The sequence below is a fragment of the Plecotus auritus genome (genome assembly GCF_963455305.1).
Source record: "Plecotus auritus genome assembly, chromosome: X".
Taxonomy (NCBI): domain Eukaryota; kingdom Metazoa; phylum Chordata; class Mammalia; order Chiroptera; family Vespertilionidae; genus Plecotus; species Plecotus auritus.
The window spans coordinates 135,473,016-135,490,121 of record NC_137784.1 but is presented as its reverse complement, the minus strand read 5'-3'; the positions used below and the strand labels follow the sequence as shown (position 1 = coordinate 135,490,121).

The 17,106-nt window shown below is 45.0% G+C and overlaps 1 protein-coding gene across 3 annotated transcripts in view; it reads right to left on the bottom strand.

Moving 5' to 3' along the window:
* Positions 1-210: 210 nt before the first annotated feature.
* The window catches only part of FAM120C (family with sequence similarity 120 member C), a gene marked incomplete at its 5' end in the record, with an annotated part of 77,889 nt that continues 60,993 nt past the window's right edge, over positions 211-17,106 (bottom strand). The window contains 4 exons of one of the 3 annotated variants that reach the window (XM_080652434.1): positions 211-5,118; positions 12,097-12,154; positions 12,539-12,674; positions 15,547-15,748. In XM_080652434.1, the coding sequence (XP_080508560.1) occupies positions 4,864-5,118; positions 12,097-12,154; positions 12,539-12,674; positions 15,547-15,748 (651 nt within the window). In that variant the 3' untranslated portion in view covers positions 211-4,863. Of the gene's footprint in view, positions 5,119-12,096; positions 12,155-12,538; positions 12,675-15,546; positions 15,749-17,106 lie in introns of those variants that run through there. The other 2 variants (XM_080652435.1, XR_013959759.1) reach the window with 2 other exon arrangements.

Below are 17,106 nucleotides of genomic sequence, written 5' to 3'. Positions count from 1 at the left end.
ATATATATTTAAAAAAAAGTTTAGCAGGAAGCAAAATATGCCCTTCCTTTTGATGATTCTCTACTGGCTCAGGTGCCCTGATACTCAACTACAAATAGGCTCCACACTTCTGAGCAACGCTTCTGCACTGAGACAAGTACTAGTATATCCTCCATTTGCAGAAAGGGATCCAGAAGTGGGAGGGGAAAAAATGAAACTTCACACAGCCAAAATTATTTAACAATTTTTTACTAAAAGAATAAACTTTTATTAAGCACTGTAAGTTTCTTTCCATCGCAATTAACAGAACAACAGACCAATTTCCATCACAGAACAACTCCTGAGACATTTTCGTTCCTTTCTGAAACACTTCCATTACCTCCTGCAGTTTCCCCTAAGAAGCATCCATTCGAACTTACATTAATAAACTATGGAGCTTTTGTGGTGAGGTGGGCCAAAAAGGCAGGGAATTTGGAATCTGGAAGTGGGAAAGAGAAATACATATTATCCATCCACTAATCACACTGTCAAGAGCACAGGAGAAGAGATATTAACACAGGAAAAAAAAAACAATGAAAGAATTTCTTACTTTTGTCAATAACATCATTTATCAGGGAGCACACACACACAAAAAAAATTGGCTCCTGTGGTTACGGTTTCTTTACCAAGTATGTTATTCTAAAAATAGAACAGAATAAAATAAAAGATAGGAGGGGAGGTATCTTCTGGGAAGGAACTAAAATGAAGTCATCAGATTTGGCAGGGTTATGAGAGAAAATCTGAAATGTTTAATTTGTTTCATTTACATGAAAATTCACTAGTCATTAGTTACTACCAACACGGACAAAAAGAACATCAATAGAAATACAATGGCAACGTCAGAAGCTGCGATGGGCACCCTAGCACGAGAGGGATTTTATTTTGCTTTTAACCTGGGAAAGATGCTTTTGTAAAAAATGAAGTTATCTTCTTAGAACATCAAAACAACCTGTGGCAATACTGAAGATAATGATCAGTAATGGGGAATAGGTACACTGAGCTCTACCTGCACCAGCAGACTACTGCAATAAGCCAAGGAAAGAGAGAATGGAAAGCCGAATCCAAGAAAATGCCAAAGTCACGAGAGGGAGGAAAATATAGGGCGACACACAATGGAACAGTGAAAACTTACCCCCCGCCCCCAAACCCCAAGCATATTTAGCAAATATGCATCAGGAAGTGAACAAGTACAATGATTAAACCTTAGTAGGATTATACTAACTACTTTAAACTGTGGTCTACTTGTATTGTCATTTCAAAGGAGGGGGTCTTAAAGGAGCCTTTTGTGGGTCCCATGGACTGGATCACTAGAACCAGTGACTTACACATTCTTTCTAGCCTACATAAGCACTGCTCCCCTCCCCCCACCTTAATCATCCTCCCTAATGCCTTGTCTGGCTGTTTTTTCCACAGTGATAAAAAAAAAAGTTAGTGTGACTCGGCCAACAATGCCAGAAAATCAAGATGGAGACAAAAATAAAATGTCACTAGCTAAAGCAAGTGCCATTTCTTGGGCTTTAGAGTCTACCCCAAGTTCTACTGGCTCAGAATGAAATGATGCAAGTGAGCAGAAGTTTGTCAGACCTGGTCTAGACCAGACTGGCCACTCAGTAAGGGTGGGAGTCATAGGTTGACCCCAAGGCACACCTGCAGAAATCAGAACTGCAAGTACTTGGGGATCAGTGTCTATAACCAACCAGGGGGCTTTTGCTTGTGGCCCTATAAGGTAAAGGGGTCATTCCTAGGGGTTCCTTTATGACTGTTTGAGAAGCCACATTATCGTCAAAAAAGGAACCTCAAATGAAGGATGACCGTCTCTTAAAGTGGTACTCACGGCAAAGATCAAATCTGCCTTCTCCAATTTGTCCTCCAATTAGAAAAAAAGTTCATCTCCCAGTAATGAACCTTAGTCTTTCTGGCTTCCAAATTGTGTATTTTGGCAGATAAATGAAAACATATGAATATGGCTCTTTATGGTTCTTTTTTTGTAACCTTCCAAACCCCAAATGCTGAATGTAAATAAAAATCAAGGTTGGAATTGAGCCACTTGCTTCACCCTGGGCCAGCCTAGGAGAAAGAAGAGGTCTGTGGAAGGGAGAAAAGCAAGCCTTTTGGCAAACTGGAATCACCCGTCAAAGCAGCAATTCTCACAGTGAATGCCTACAAAATAAGAAATGTCCTTCATGCTGTGAGAGTTTACAATACTGTCGTTTGATTGTATCAAATAGATTCAAGATGCGCAGAAACAGCAACAGAAGAAAATACCTTTCCATGTAACTCCAAATACTTCCTATTAGAAAATGGAGATCTAGACAGATTTAATTTAACACAGCTCAGTGACTCTGGTTACTTCTCGAGCTCCTAAGGATATCTCCCCCTGTGGCTCCAGAAAGAAATTTCCAAGCCATTCACTACTAAATCCCTCTCCTGCTGGATATAGAAGTCCCAACCTTCACGATGTTGTTAAAGGTTAGGCAGGTCCAGGAGAAGAGGGGGGCACCAAATTAGGGGAGCTGATTCCAAAGAGGGTGCTTATACGCTTTGTTCCTGGTTAAATCTGGCTCGGTGTGCACTCTTGTCATCCTGCTTTGGTTTATGTAAGAAGTGTCTGGGCAAGGGGAGAGGCATTTTAGGGCTCCCTCCCCCTGCAGATTGTAGGTTCTCTTAAATTGGGCCAGACTAGGATTAAACAGCCTGAAACGGACTTCAATCTCTCATGATACACCAATTGTAAGTGGGCAGTGAGCAAATAGCCTTCTGGTTGTCTGGGAAAAAATCACCAAGGACCTGCAGTGGGTTAAAGTGCATGGGGTTTTTCAAAAAGGGAGAGAACCCTGATAGAAGTCTAGTCAGGTAAATTCCTGTAGAAATAGTACTTCTTGGGCGAGAATATCACAAAGCCCAAAAGGAGGTGTGTGAGGCTGAAGGCCTCAATTCTTGAATGAAGATAGAATGCTAATCTGTAGCAAGCCACGTTCCCATCCCTCAGACTCAGACTGCTGAGGAGGGAAACTGGAAGTGCAAGGTTGTCTCAAGGGTATCTCTGACAAGGAGGAATAGCCTCTTTGTCCTGGGTAGATTCTGGCCTCGCGCAGGGCTGGCAACCTTTTCCAGAATACTCCTTCCTAAAGGCCCAGGCCAGAGTTCTCTGAAGTCTTCCTTGCAAAGCAAATGAAAAGATCCCATAGTCAAAATATCAATGAACGAATGAAATAATCTAGGCATGTAAAATCAAATTGTCAATTTCCTCACACTTTCCTATACCACCTTTCCAATGCCAGTCCTCTCTCCCTCGGCTAGTCCTGGCAATTGATTCTAGCCTGAGGCCAGTTTGATAGTGGAGTTCCAGATGAGACTTCCTCCAAATTGGCTGCAAGCCCTGGTCATCACCTCCCACCGCCTCTCGGTCTCCGATCCAGGCTGCTCCTTCACATAAGGAAATGCCCGAATCTTCCCAATCCTATTCCAACCTTTTGTTTTCATCATATGAGATGTGAGGGCTCGGTTCAAGATTAAGCTTGTGACAACCCAACTGTTTTGTTGTTCTGAACAGGCAATCTCCGGAAAGTACTTTTTGTCTGCTTTAGAGAAAAGCCCATCTCTTTATAGTTGTGATGGGCTGTGACTTAGTAAGGATTTTCAAGTGTGGTCTTTTGAAACCCACCACTCCATAGCAGTGGAAGCATTTCTGGGAAATTCAGTAAATCCTCTGGGACATCACCATGTATGTATGCATGCATACACATATCTGTATATCTATCTATCTGTCTATTTACATAGACAGATAGATAGATATACAGATATGTGCACACACATATACATATATTTATATATAAAATATGTATAGATAAATAGATCTGTTTCTTTTATATAAAGGGTATGTGTATGCATATAGATACACATATTCATATATACATCCACACACACCCATACACAAGGCGCACATGCACGCACACATACACGCGTGCACACACACACACACACAGACACAGTCTTCTGAGTTCCCTTTCGTACTCAGTTTCATTACACTGATTCCCACCCCTTCAGGGTGTGGGCAGCAGGGAGTGGGTGGACTGCACCACATCTTCTATTTTACAAAGAACGCATTAGTTCAGAGGCAGGAAAAATCTGCCCAGTACTTTTCTGACTCACTTGAATCCCCCAGTACAAAGGCCATTGGTAGTTTTTGTGTTTTGCAAAAGTATACAAAATAAAATAAAACATAAAATAAAATAAAATAGCCAACACTACCTCACTTCCCTGAAAACATCTACTTATCTGATTGTCAGGCCAGCGCTAGAGGCAATCGTACAAGAACCTGGGGTTGGTGAGTGGGGGAAAAGAGTGCGGGGGCGGATACTGGTTACATACAAAGGCCCCACTACTTCAGAGAGCAAACAGGAAGTTAGGGAGCCATGTAGGTAGCTGTCCCTACCACCCCATGGGTTTCATAAACAAGCATCATGTTGAAGACTCAGCAAATCAAAACTGGAACTTTCCTATTATAGGGCCTTATGTGATGAAATTAATTTCTGGCCGTCACTACCCTACTAGGCTCCCAGGGGAGGTCAAGAGAATACTGGCATTTTGTATTAAAGCTGACAATAGGAGCCAGTCCTGTTGCCATTCATTTTTGACCAGACCTTCCCCAGGAGCAGACCACTAGGTCTGGAGGCCCAGAAAAAGACCGGGCAGGAAGAAGGATGGATACAATAGGACATTGCCACAAAGTCCTGGGTAAATCTAGGGTAAGCATTGATGTGCTCCTCTAACGTGGGTGGGCCTAAAATCAGACAAGTATATGTTTTCCCCTCCTCCTGATCTGGTAAAGCCATCTGTAGCTTGTCACTCCTCTTTCTGTCGTGCCACAGTTCCCAGGTTTTGCTCTCCCAGAAGGCTCTGCTTGCCGTTCTTCACGGGGAAGTAGCGGCTCTCGTTGTCGCACACGCTGCTCTCGCTGGATAAGGCACACTGTGATGGAGCTGGAAGATGGCGATCACTCTTCTCCTCCTTGGTCAATGTGCCATTGTTTCCATTTACCTGTGAGCGGGGCAGACTTTGAGGAGGCTCCAGGGATTTAAAGACTCCATCGGAAGTGCCCTGTATCAACAACAGAGATGCTCAGTGGAAATGGCAATCCCAGACTGGCTGACCCTTCCCAAGCATACACATAAGGAACTCAACACTGCTTCACTTCGTCCGAGACGCCATAGAGCCCAAAGCGTAACACTTAATGCGCTCTGCTATTGTCCTGAGAACTTAGGGTGACAACAGATGGATCTGACTAAAATCCAATGGCAATGACAGTATATAATAATGACACAACTACCATTTACAAGCCTTATGATATATTTTTCTGATACTAATGGGGACAATAAGTGGTAGATATTATCATGTCCCACTTAGAGATGAAGAAGCTGAGGCTCAGAGAGAGTAATGTAACTTGCTCAAGGACACCCAGATAGAGAGTCAGAAAGTGGTGGGATCAGGCCATACTGACGTGGCTCAGTGGTTTAGCATCGACCTATGAACCAGGAGGTCACAGTTCGATTCCCAGTTGCAGGTTCAATCCCCTATAGGGGGTGTGCAGGAGGCAGCCAATTGATGATTCTCTCCCATCACTGATGTTTCTATCTCTATCTCTCTCCCTTCCTCTCTGAAATCAATAAAAATATATCTTTTTAAAAAAAGGAAGTTGTGCCCTAACCAGTTTGGCTCAGTGGATAGAGCGTCGGCCTGCAGACTGAAAGGTCCCAGGTTCGACTCTGGTCAAGGGCATGTACCTTGGTTGCGGGCACATCCCCAGTAGGAGGCAGCTAATCAATGTTTCTCTCTCATCGATGTTTCTAACTCTCTATCCCTCTCCCTTCCTATCTGTAAAAAAACCAATAAAATATATTTTAAAAATAAAAATAAAAATAAAAATAAATAAAAAAAGAAAGTTGTGGGCCCAGGATTCCACTGCAAGTCAGCCAGCCTCTAAAGCAGGGGTGGGCAAACTTTTTGACTCGAGGGCCACAATGGGTTCTTAAACTGGACCGGAGGGCCGGAACAAAAGCATGGATGGAGTGTTTGTGTGAACTAATATAAATTCAAAGTAAAGGAGCGGAGGGGAGAGCAAGAGAACTGGATAGAACAGCCGGATCCGGCCCGCGGGCCGTAGTTTGCCCACGGCTGCTCTAAAGTCTATTCTAACTGCCATGCGATGCTCTCCATGCTGACAGCTGGACATGTAAATAAAAGGAAAGGAAACAGCCGAAACCGGTTTGGCTCAGTGGATAGAGCGTCGGCCTGCGGACTGAAGGGTCCCGGGTTCGATTCCGGACAAGGGCATGTACCTTGGTTGCGGGCACATCCCCAGTGGGAGGTGTGCAGGAGGCAGCTGGTCGATGTTTCTCTCTCATCGATGTTTCTGACTCTCTATCCCTCTCCCTTCCTCTCTGTAAAATATCAATAAAATATATTAAAAAAAAAAAAAAAAAAGGAAAGGAAACAAACCATGAGATCTATGTGCAATATTCCTCAGAATCTTCCATAACTAAAAACAACACTGATCCTGGATGGTTTTTGCTCAGTGGATAGAGCGTCGGCCTGGGGACTGAGGGGTCCCGGGTTCCATTCCGGTCGGGGGCACATGCCTGGGTTGTGGGCTCGATCCCCAGTGGGGGGAGTGCAGAAGGCAGCCAATCAATGATTCTCTCTCATCGTTTCTTTTTTTTTTTAATATATTTTATTGATTTTTTACAGAGAAGAAGGGAGAGGGAGAGAGAGTTAGAAACATCAATGAGAAACATCAGTCAGCTGCCTCCTGCACACCCCCTACTGGGGATGTGCCCGCAACCAAGGTACATGCCTTGAATCAAACCTGGGACCCTTGAGTCCGCAGGCCAACACTCATTCCACTGAGCCAAACCGGTTAGGGCTCATCATTGATGTTTCTATCTCTCTCCCTCTCCCTTCCTCTCTGAAATCAATAAAGATATATTAAAAAAAAATCACTGGTTTTTCTTCTAATTCCAGGAATGTGACGGTTATTGAAATGCTAATGACATGAATTGCATTACCTTGCAGTGCAGTGCTGGCTCTCAATGAATGTTATTAGGAAATAATAACTTGATTACTAAGTGGTTGGGCATGTTGGATGCTCTGTTCATTTTACATATAAGACCAATGAAGCTCAAAAAGTAAAATGACTTGCCCAAGGTCATTAGCATGCCTAGACTTGCATCCAAGAGTGTTTTACTCCAAAGACTTTGTTCTTTACACTAGGATACAATACATAGTGGAAATCTAATTCCTGTTGTATTAGTGGTTAATTAGAAACAATAACTACTAATTTTTCTTGAATACCTCCCATGTTCCACGCTCTGCGCTAAAGACTATATATATCATCTCATTTAAAAAATATATATTTTTTTATTGATTTTAGAGAGGAAGGGAGAGGGAGAGAGAGATAGAAACATCAATGATGAGAGAGAATCATTGATCGGCTGCCTCCCGCATGCCCCCTACTGGGGATGGAGCCCGCAACCTGGGCATGTGCCCTTGACCGGAATCAAACCCGGGACCTTTCAGTCTGCAGGCCAACACTCTATCCACGGAGCCAAACGGGCTAGGGTAATATATATCATCTCATTTAACACTCATAACAACTCTCTGAGATAGATAACAATTTCTCCATTTCACAGTTGAGAAAACTAAGGCACAGAGAGGTTAAATAACTTGTCCAAAGTCACAGAACTGGTACATGGCAGAGTCAGATTCAAAGCTAGATCATTTGGCTCCAAAGCCTATACAATACGGGGGCTACTGTGAATTGTTGCTCAAAAACCTGGAAAAAAAGATGAAACTACAGTCAAACCCTGGTTCTTGACCATCTCCCATCTTGAATAATTCACTTCTTGAACAATTTGGTTTTTGCCCATGTTGTTCACAGAAAAAATGTCTCGGCTATGGAACAAAACTTCAAGTTTCTACCTGACAACCCTTTTAAGCTGATACCTCAGCATGACAAAAAGCATCTCTCAGGCAACAGAGAGAGAGAATGCCTTTTTGTTTCTGGCGAAATCAGTATCAAGGATTTGTACAATTTTAAAACATAAAGAGGCCCCCAAGAATGCCAATGTTGCTAAGGATGTGAAAGAAACTGGTCACAGGCAATGGAAGAGGTAGAAAATCTGTTGTTGATCTGGATAAAGGAAAAGCAGTTAGGCAGTGACAGCACTTCGGAGGCAGTGATATGTGAACAAGCAAAGATGCTGCATGCTGACCTGAAGGACATCCCTGGACCAAACGCTAAAAGTGATTCCTTTAAGGCTAGTAGGGGTGGTTCGATCAACTTAAGAAAAGAAGTGTTTATTTACACCTTAAACAGTACATTAGACATGCACTGTATGTAAGAAAGGTTAAAACAGAATAATTTGGGAGACTGGAATGGATTAATTCAATTTACATTATTTCTTTTTTAAAAAAATATATTTTATTGATTTTTTACAGAGAGGAAGGGAGAGGGATAGAGAGTTAGAAACATCGATGACTTCAAACAATAAAAAAAAACAAACATCGATGAGAGAGAAACATCAATCAGCTGCCTCCTGCACACCCCCTACCAGGGATGTGCCCGCAACCAAGGTACATGCCCTTGACCAGAATCGAACCTGGGACCCTTGAGTCCGCAGGCCGACGCTCTATCCACTGAGCGAAACCGGCTAGGGCAATTTACATTATTTCTAATGGGAAAAAATGATTCGGTTTTCAAACCACTTCTTGAACAGCCTTCCGGAAGGAATTAAGTTTGAAAACCGAGGTTCCACTATAGCAAAAAAGCCACACAATGAATAGAATTAGCCACCCATGGGTGGGAGCCAACAAAGAAAGCAAAACATTACAAATAAGTGACTTAAGAATTTGAAAACACACAAAACTCCAGTGGCCAAGGAATACTCTCAAGAAGACAGGTCTATAATGTAAGCAGACTTAATAAGATTGAACAATAAATTATACACTGAGTGGCCAGATTATTATGATCTCTGAACGCATAATCATCTGGCCACTCAGTGTGTGTTTGTATCCTATCTAATAAAAGAGTAATATGCAAATTGACCACACCTCCATCACACCCACAAAGCCATGCCCACCAGCCAATCAGGAGTGAGTATACAAATTAACCCAACCAAGATGGCTGCAGCCACGGAGCTAGCAAGAGGCTTGGATTTCCCTGGCAATGGAGGAAGCCAAGCTTTCTGCACACCCTGGCCCGCCCTGGACTCCACTCAAGGCTACAAAGTTTCAATTATAGAAGATAAATAAATCCCAGATACCAGGGCCTCCGCTTGGGTTGCTGGAGGGCGTGGCCACAGGCCCCTCGCCCAGGCCGCACCACACCCCAAGAGAACCCCACCCTGATCCAGGACACCCTTAGGGCAAACCAGCTGGCCCCCACCCGTGCACCAGGCCTCTATCCTATCTAATAAACGAGTAATACGCAGATTGACCATCACTCCAACACACAAGATGGCTGCCCCCATGTGGTCAAAGATGGCAGCCCCCATGTGGACACAAGATGGCCACCACAAGATGGCCAGCAGGGGAGGGCAGTTGGGAGGGATCAGGTCTGCAGGGGAGGGCAGTTGTGGGTGATCAGGCCAGCAGGGAGGGCAGTTGGGAGGGACCAGGCCTGCAAGGGAGGGCAGTTGTGGGCGATCAGGCAAGCAGGGGAGGGCAATTGGGAGGGACCAGGCTTGCAAGGGAGGGCAGATGGGGGCGATCAAACTGCAGGGGAGGGCAGTTAGGGGTGACCAGGCTGGCAGAGGAGGGAAGTTGGGGGCAATGGGGCCTGCAGGGGAGGGCAGTTGTGGGAACCAGGCCTGCAGGGGAGGGCAGTTAGGGGCAAACAGGCTGGCAGGGGAGAATTTAGGCATCAATCAGGCTGGCAGGAGAGTGGTTAGGGGGTGATCAGGCTGGCAGGCAGAAGCGGTTAGGGGCAATCAGGAAGGCAGGCAGGCGAGCAGTTGGGAGTCAGCATTCCTGGATTGTGAGAGGGATGTCCGACTGCCTGTTTAGGCCCGATCCTATATATGTATATATATATTAGAGGCCCGGTGCATGAATTCGTGCATGGGTGGGGTCCGGCCAGCCTGGCCAGGGGGAGGGGACATGGGCAGTTGGCTGGCCTGCCTGTTGGTCGAACTCCTGGTCGAGGGGACAATTTGCATATTAGCCTATTATATAGGATATACACTGAGTGGCCAGATTATTATGTGTTCAGAGATCATAATAATCTGGCCACTCAGTGTATAACACTCTATAGAAAGGGTGACTGAACAAAGGAGAGGTAGCAAGGCAAGCAGCAGCAGCTCTGCCCAGGGAGATGCCTCACGTAAAAACAAGGTCAGTAAGAAGGCTTCCTGGACCAGGCTACTTCTAGAGTAGATAACAGTGGCCCCAGCAATCTTAGTCAAGAGAAACTTAGTGTGACCTAGCACCCCTTGTTTTTCCCGTTTTCTCATGTGTGAAATAGAATAACAGTATCTATTTGATAGGTTCCTGTAAGGGTTCAATGAAGCATTCATTGTAAAGTACTTAGATATGTGGTGACTGGCACTGTGAGAACTCATTAAATGTCAGCTACTTTTATTGTTCTGATTTCAGGTCCTCAAGCAAACTTCTTTTAAAAAATATTTTAAAATTTTATTTTAGAGAGAGAGGAAGAGAGAGATAGAAATATCAATGAGAGAGAATCATTGATTGGCTGCCTCCTGCACACCCCCTACTGGGGATCGAGCCTGCAACCCAGGCATGTGTCCTGACTGGGAATCGAACTGGCAACCTCTTGGTTCATGGGTTGATGCTCAACCACTCAGCCATGCTGTCCAGGGCCCACATACTATTTCTGTGATCCTCATTAATGTGAGTCAACCACTGTGAGATGGACTCCCTGTTATTGCAGCAAAAATAGGAGGTTTTTTAGACTATATACCCAATGATCAGATCCTGAACCACAGCCAATTCCCCAAGGCTATATTACCTTATGGGAGCCTATGCTAGAGACCAGTTTTCCTTTTAGGTGTAATCCCTTTTACCTTATGGAACAGCTTCTGGAAAAAGTTGAGAAGCTTTGGAAAAATCCCAAAGTTATTGCTCTCTGGCTTTGGAGTGCATTACAAAATGCTTTGGGGAGGGGTTGTGTGCTTACCATTCTCGTTCCATTTTTGGCTCAAAGTAACATTAAAGCAAATCTGTATTCTTTGAGTAAACATCAGACAATGGGGGTGAACATGGATACACTGCCTGTTGGCTGCATACCGGAGAGCTCATTTGAGATTGAGAACTGACGATAAAGTGGCCTTGCAGTATGGTCTAGTCAGGGACCCTTGTGAGGATTAGAGACTGCGTGTAAAATGTTTAGTAGAGGGTATGGTAGGAAGTATGCACTCAAGAAATGGGAGCTGCTGCCCGGCCCTTGTGGCTCAGTGGTTGAGCGTCATACTATGAACGAGGAGGTTGCGATTCAATTCTTGGTCAGGGCACATGCCTGGGTTGTGGGCTCCATCCCCGGTGTGGGGCATGCAGGAGGCAGCCAATCAATGATTCCCTCACATCATTGATGTTTGTATCTCTCTCTCCCTCTCCCTTCATCTCTGAAATCAATAGTATATTTTAAAAAAGAATCAGCAGAATGGTTTCAGCTCCTCCCCTCGCATATTCAGCAAAGGCCAAAGTCCAGTTTTCTAAGCATCCCTGGTAGCCCTCGAGGAGCTCAGGTATATTGCTAGCAATCCTAATGTTAACTTCACTTCGGTCCTTCACTCTGGCAGCACATATTACGGTACTTAAAGGCCTTCGGGAGAATACACCTGGTTTCCGTCTTGTGGCCTCGCTCAGTGAAAAGGATGACACCCTGCAGCCCTGTGGAAACAGCCTGGGCAGCTAACCCTCACTAGACAGCTAGAGAGCAAAGGAATGACATCAAATGCCAGGAGAAGCTGTGAAAGGTCCCAGGTTTCTGACCTCTTGCAATTTCGCTGGAAAGATAAGAGGTATCAAACAGAAGCACAGTAATCTCAAAAAGGTACTTACTTGTTTATTTCCTTTTTTAGATCCTTTGAATCCTCTACCAGTCTGTTCCTTTCCATGCCTTTAGAAAGTGGGGGGAAAAGTGATCATGAGAAACACAGAAAGACCACACCCCCATTTTCACTTAGTCGACAACTCATTTCCTTTCAGAAGTTTGACCCTTATAAGTTAGATGCCCCTCCTCCGTGCTCCCACTGTAAATCTCTATCGCTTTCATTTCTGTTATACCAAATTATTCCGTGTCCCATGTCCTCCTCTAGGGGCAAAAACTTTTTCATCAAGGCAGGACATTTAGTATATGTTTCCTGAACTAAACTGAAAACTGCCTTTAAAAATGGAAAGGCACTTAATGCCCCTTACCTTATTAGAAGGATTCAATAGCCGGGCATTTCCCTAAGGGTCCCTTGATTGACACTAGCTCATACCAACCTATTGGAATACATACCCCTTTCCTGGCCCACCGACAGAAACCACTTGCATGCCAAAGCCTCGGCCCCTGGAGGGTCTGCTGCCAGCCCACTGGCCCACAACCATGCCAGCAATCTCCAGTTTTCCTCCTTGGGGTGGGATTGGATGGAGACCTAGAGAGAGAGGAAAAATGGCAGTAAGGAGAAGTACAAGGTAGCTTAGATAAGACACGTAACAAAAGATCCCACAGCCCACCTACTTGGCTTATTTCCATTTCCCTATGATAAAGACTCCATGATAACAACAAAGGGTCATGGTGGAAGCAAATTTAGGGACGGAGGGTTGAAGATCTGTACAAATCTACTTTAGCAAGTGGGCTGTGGATGATTCATTTTCTCAACTACACAGCCTGGCAAATAGCAGGCATTCAATATTTATTGAGGGAATGAATGTCTTATAATCTAATTACAGGAGAATTGTAGGCCAAAACCACTTTTGATTTAAATATGTATCATTATTCCCTGGAGGATTAGCCAAGCAACCAAATGAAACTGAAAATAATGAAACTAAACTAACAGTAATTTATCACTAAAAAGTAAGAATAGCAACAGTTGAAAATCAGAACAAATTCAAGACAAGATAGCATATCTTCTTAAAACAGGAAATTCCAACTCCATGTGTGGGAGCCTACTGGCACAGAACTTCGTAATTTGGCACTAAAGGAATAATTCATAAAATACAAAGTTCTAGTAAACCTTAAATTTTAGTTCATTGAGCCTAGCCAGTATTGCTCAGTGGTTGCGTGTCCACTTATGAACCAGGAGGTCACAGTTCAATTCCAGTCAGGGCACAAGCCGGGGTTGCAGGCTCAATCCCCAGTAGGGGGCATGCAGGAGGCAGCCAATCAATGATTCTCTCTCATCACTGATGTTTCTCTCTCTCCCTCTCCCTTCCTCTCTGAAATCAATAAAAATATATTTTTAAAAAATTTTAATTCATGGATAAAACCCAAATATTAATAACCCTTCTCTCATTTAGCAGGTTATTAGTAAAGAGCCTTTCATTTACATAAAAGTGGGATTCTAAGGGACTAGGGTGCTAGCTAGTCCTAAGAGGGCAGGAAAACTTGCATTTGGGAGATCTTGTAGCCCTTTGGGGGCAGGAGGCTCCTCATGAACCACTCGTGGCTGGAGACTAAGCATCGATGTAACCTGGGCAATGGCGCGGAACTCCCGAGAACCTGACCTTAACTCTGTCTTCTGAGACACAATCAAATCAATAAGCAAAGAATGCAAGATCAGAGCCATAGTGTCACATTCAAAGGATGAAATGACTGGGTGCCTTCCTGGTTTCTAAGATTTGATCACTACCTCACTGAACAGGGCATTAGTTACCAGAGCAGATATCACACTGCTCATCTAAGCAGAGCTTTAAGCTAAACATCCATATTGAATTCTGTGACCTTCAATTTAACACAAACTTCAACTTACAGTTTTATTTTTACTCTATATTTAATGATTTCAGAACGGAAGGAAGAGGGAGAGAGAAACAGAAACATTAATGAGAGAGAATCATTGATCAGCTGCCTCCTGCACGCCCCCTACTGGGGATGGAGCCCACAACCCGGGCATGTGCCCTGACAGGGAACTGAACCGTGACATCCTGGTTCATAGGTCGATGTTCAACCACTGAGCAACACTGGCCAGGCTCCAGCTTTACTTTTAAAATAATGAGCAACGGACAACAAATACCTTCAACCATAGCAACCACAGAAATGACTTCCCACCTGATCATAGAATCTCCGTATTTCATGTTAAAATGTTCCCATTAAAATATCCTGTTTTACCAGGGGACAGGTTGTTTACATTATCAGGATCAGCTTTCTGAGCTACCTAAGCATGACAGTCTATTCATCATTAAGCTGCAGCTCAGGTGTCAGCATAATTTAATAATTTATACATGTTTGTGGGTGTGGGTGTGTATTTTCCCCATTAAACTGCTACCCGGGAGGGCATGGCCGGTAACTTACTTTGCTCTGTGCTTCTGGAAATGTATCAGATCACCCCCCAGAGTGGAAATGGGTACATCATGCTAAGGTCATCTGCCGACAATGGTCACTTACTCTTACTTGTCACCGCTCTACCTGTAAGCCTCTTGTATATCTGCCTAATGAGGACTGAGAGATCAAACCAGCAACCATGAAGAACCCACTCATATGAATTACAGTTCTCAAAGGTAATTATGTGGCCCCTGGTTTCTGTACCAGTTACTTCAGGAGTTTGGTTGGTGAGAGTCAAATTCTTTGGGATCAACCACCTCTATGGAGAGTGGTTTGGGAAGTCAGGTGACTTGCTTCCCCAGCTAGAGCCCTCTATCTCTCTCCTTTCTATTGTTAAAAGTATTACATATGCTCTATCTTTTATTTTATTTTTTTAAAATATATTTTATTGATTTTTTACAGAGAGGAAGGGAGAGGGATAGAGAGCCAGAAACATCGATGAGAGAGAAACATCGATCAGTTGCCTCCTGCACACCCCCACTGGGGATGTGCCCGCAACCAAGGCACATGCCCCCGACCGGAATCGAACCCGGGACCCTTCAGTCCACAGGCCGACGCTCTACCCACTGAGCCAAACCGGTTTCGGCTGCTCTATCTTTTAAAAATATATATATTTTTATTTATTTTAGAAAGGAAGAGAGAGGTAGAGAGGTATAGAAACATCAATGATGAAAGGAAATAATTGATTGGCAGCTTCCTGCATGCCCCCTATTGGGGATCAAGTCCACAACCCAGGCATGTGCCCTCACCAGGAATCGAACCATAACCTCCTGGTTCATAGGTCGATGCTCATCCACTGAGCCATGCTGTCTGGGTTACAGCCCTCTATCTCAATAAGCTCCTCTTCAAATGACCACAACACAGTACAGATGGTAAATGAGATAAGATGTATGTGGCACTGCTAATTCTGTAACCAGCAATAATTACTGGATTGGCTATTGTGAAATAGGTTGAGGATATCAAATGCCTCATTCTTAGGTACTGACCTGCAAAACCCCGGCTCCTTCCATGAGGGGGAGGTGGCATTGAGCCCATGGCTCGGGGATAAAATGAAACAGGATAGAGAGGCGGCATCATGGGAGTCACAAAAGCAGGTGACGGAAGTAGAGCAGAAGGCGGTGGATAGTTCATGTTGACTCCTTCAAGGATACTCTGTCTCATCTTTTCCACTTTGGTTGCCAGCTCAGCCTTCAAATGAGGAACAGAATAATAATAGCAGCTGCCATTCTTTGAACTTCTCTGTTTCAAATATAGTATTTATTGGGCACTCTAGGTACAGTCTCATAAGTCTATTCCCATCAAGGGAATCAAGGCCTGAAGTAAAATGGATAAGGCAACACACTCAGAAAAGCCTGTCTGGCACCAAAGCCCCCACTTTTCACACGACACCGCACTGCCATCATACTAGTTCTGGTTGAGGACTTGTGAGGCACATTGACTAGGTCAAGAAAGACAAATCCTATCTAATAAAAGAGTAACATGCAAATTGGCCACACCTCCGCTACACCCACAAGCCATGCCCACCAGCCAATCAGGAGCAAGTATGCAAATTAACCCAACCAAGATGGCTGCAGCCAGAGAGAGAGCAGGAGGCTTGGGTTTCCCTGGCAATGGAGGAAGCCAATCTTTCCGCTTGCCCTGGCCTGCCTTGGCCTCTGCTTAAGGCTACAAAGTTTCAATTATAGAAGATAAATAAACCCCAGACACCAGGGCCTCCGCTTGGGTCGCTGGGGGGCGTGGCCAGCCTGCAAACCACCACAGGCCCTTCACCCAGGCTGCCCTATAACCCAAGGGAACCCCCACCCTGATCCGGGACACCCTTCAGGGCAAACTAGCCGGCCCACACCCATGCACCAGGCCTCTATCCTATCTAATAAAAGAATAATATGCAAATTGACCGTCACTCCAATACAGAAGATGGCTGCCCCCATGTGGTCAAAGATGGCAGCCCCCATGTGGACACAAGATGGCCGCCACAAGATGGCCAGCAGGGGAGGGCAGTTGGGAGGGACCAGGCCTGCAAGGGAGGGCAGTTGGGGGCAATCAAGCCTGCAGGGGAGGGCAGTTAGGGGTGACCAGGCCGGCAGAGGAGGGAAGTTGGGGGCGACCGGGCCTGCAGGGAAGGGTAGTTGGGGGGGGACCCAGGCCTGCAGGGGAGAGCAGCAGTTGGGGGAGACCAGGCCTGCAGGGAAGGGCAGTTAGGGCTGACTAGGCCTGCAGGGGAGGGCAGTTAGGGGCAAACAGGCTGGCAGGGGATCAGTTAGGCATCAATCAGGCTGGCAGGGGAGTGGTTCGGGGGTGATCAGGCTGGCAGGCAGAAGCGGTTAGGGGCAATCAGGAAGGCAGGCAGGCGAACAATTGGGAGCCAGCAGTCCTGGATTGTGAGAGGGATATCCGACTCCCAGTAGGATCGGACCTAAACGGGCAGTCGGACATCCCTCGATGGGTCCCAGATTGGAGAGGGTGCAGGCTGGGCTGAGGAACACCGCCCCCTGTGCATGAATTTCGTGCACTGGGCCTCTAGTATAATAATAAGTATTCACTGA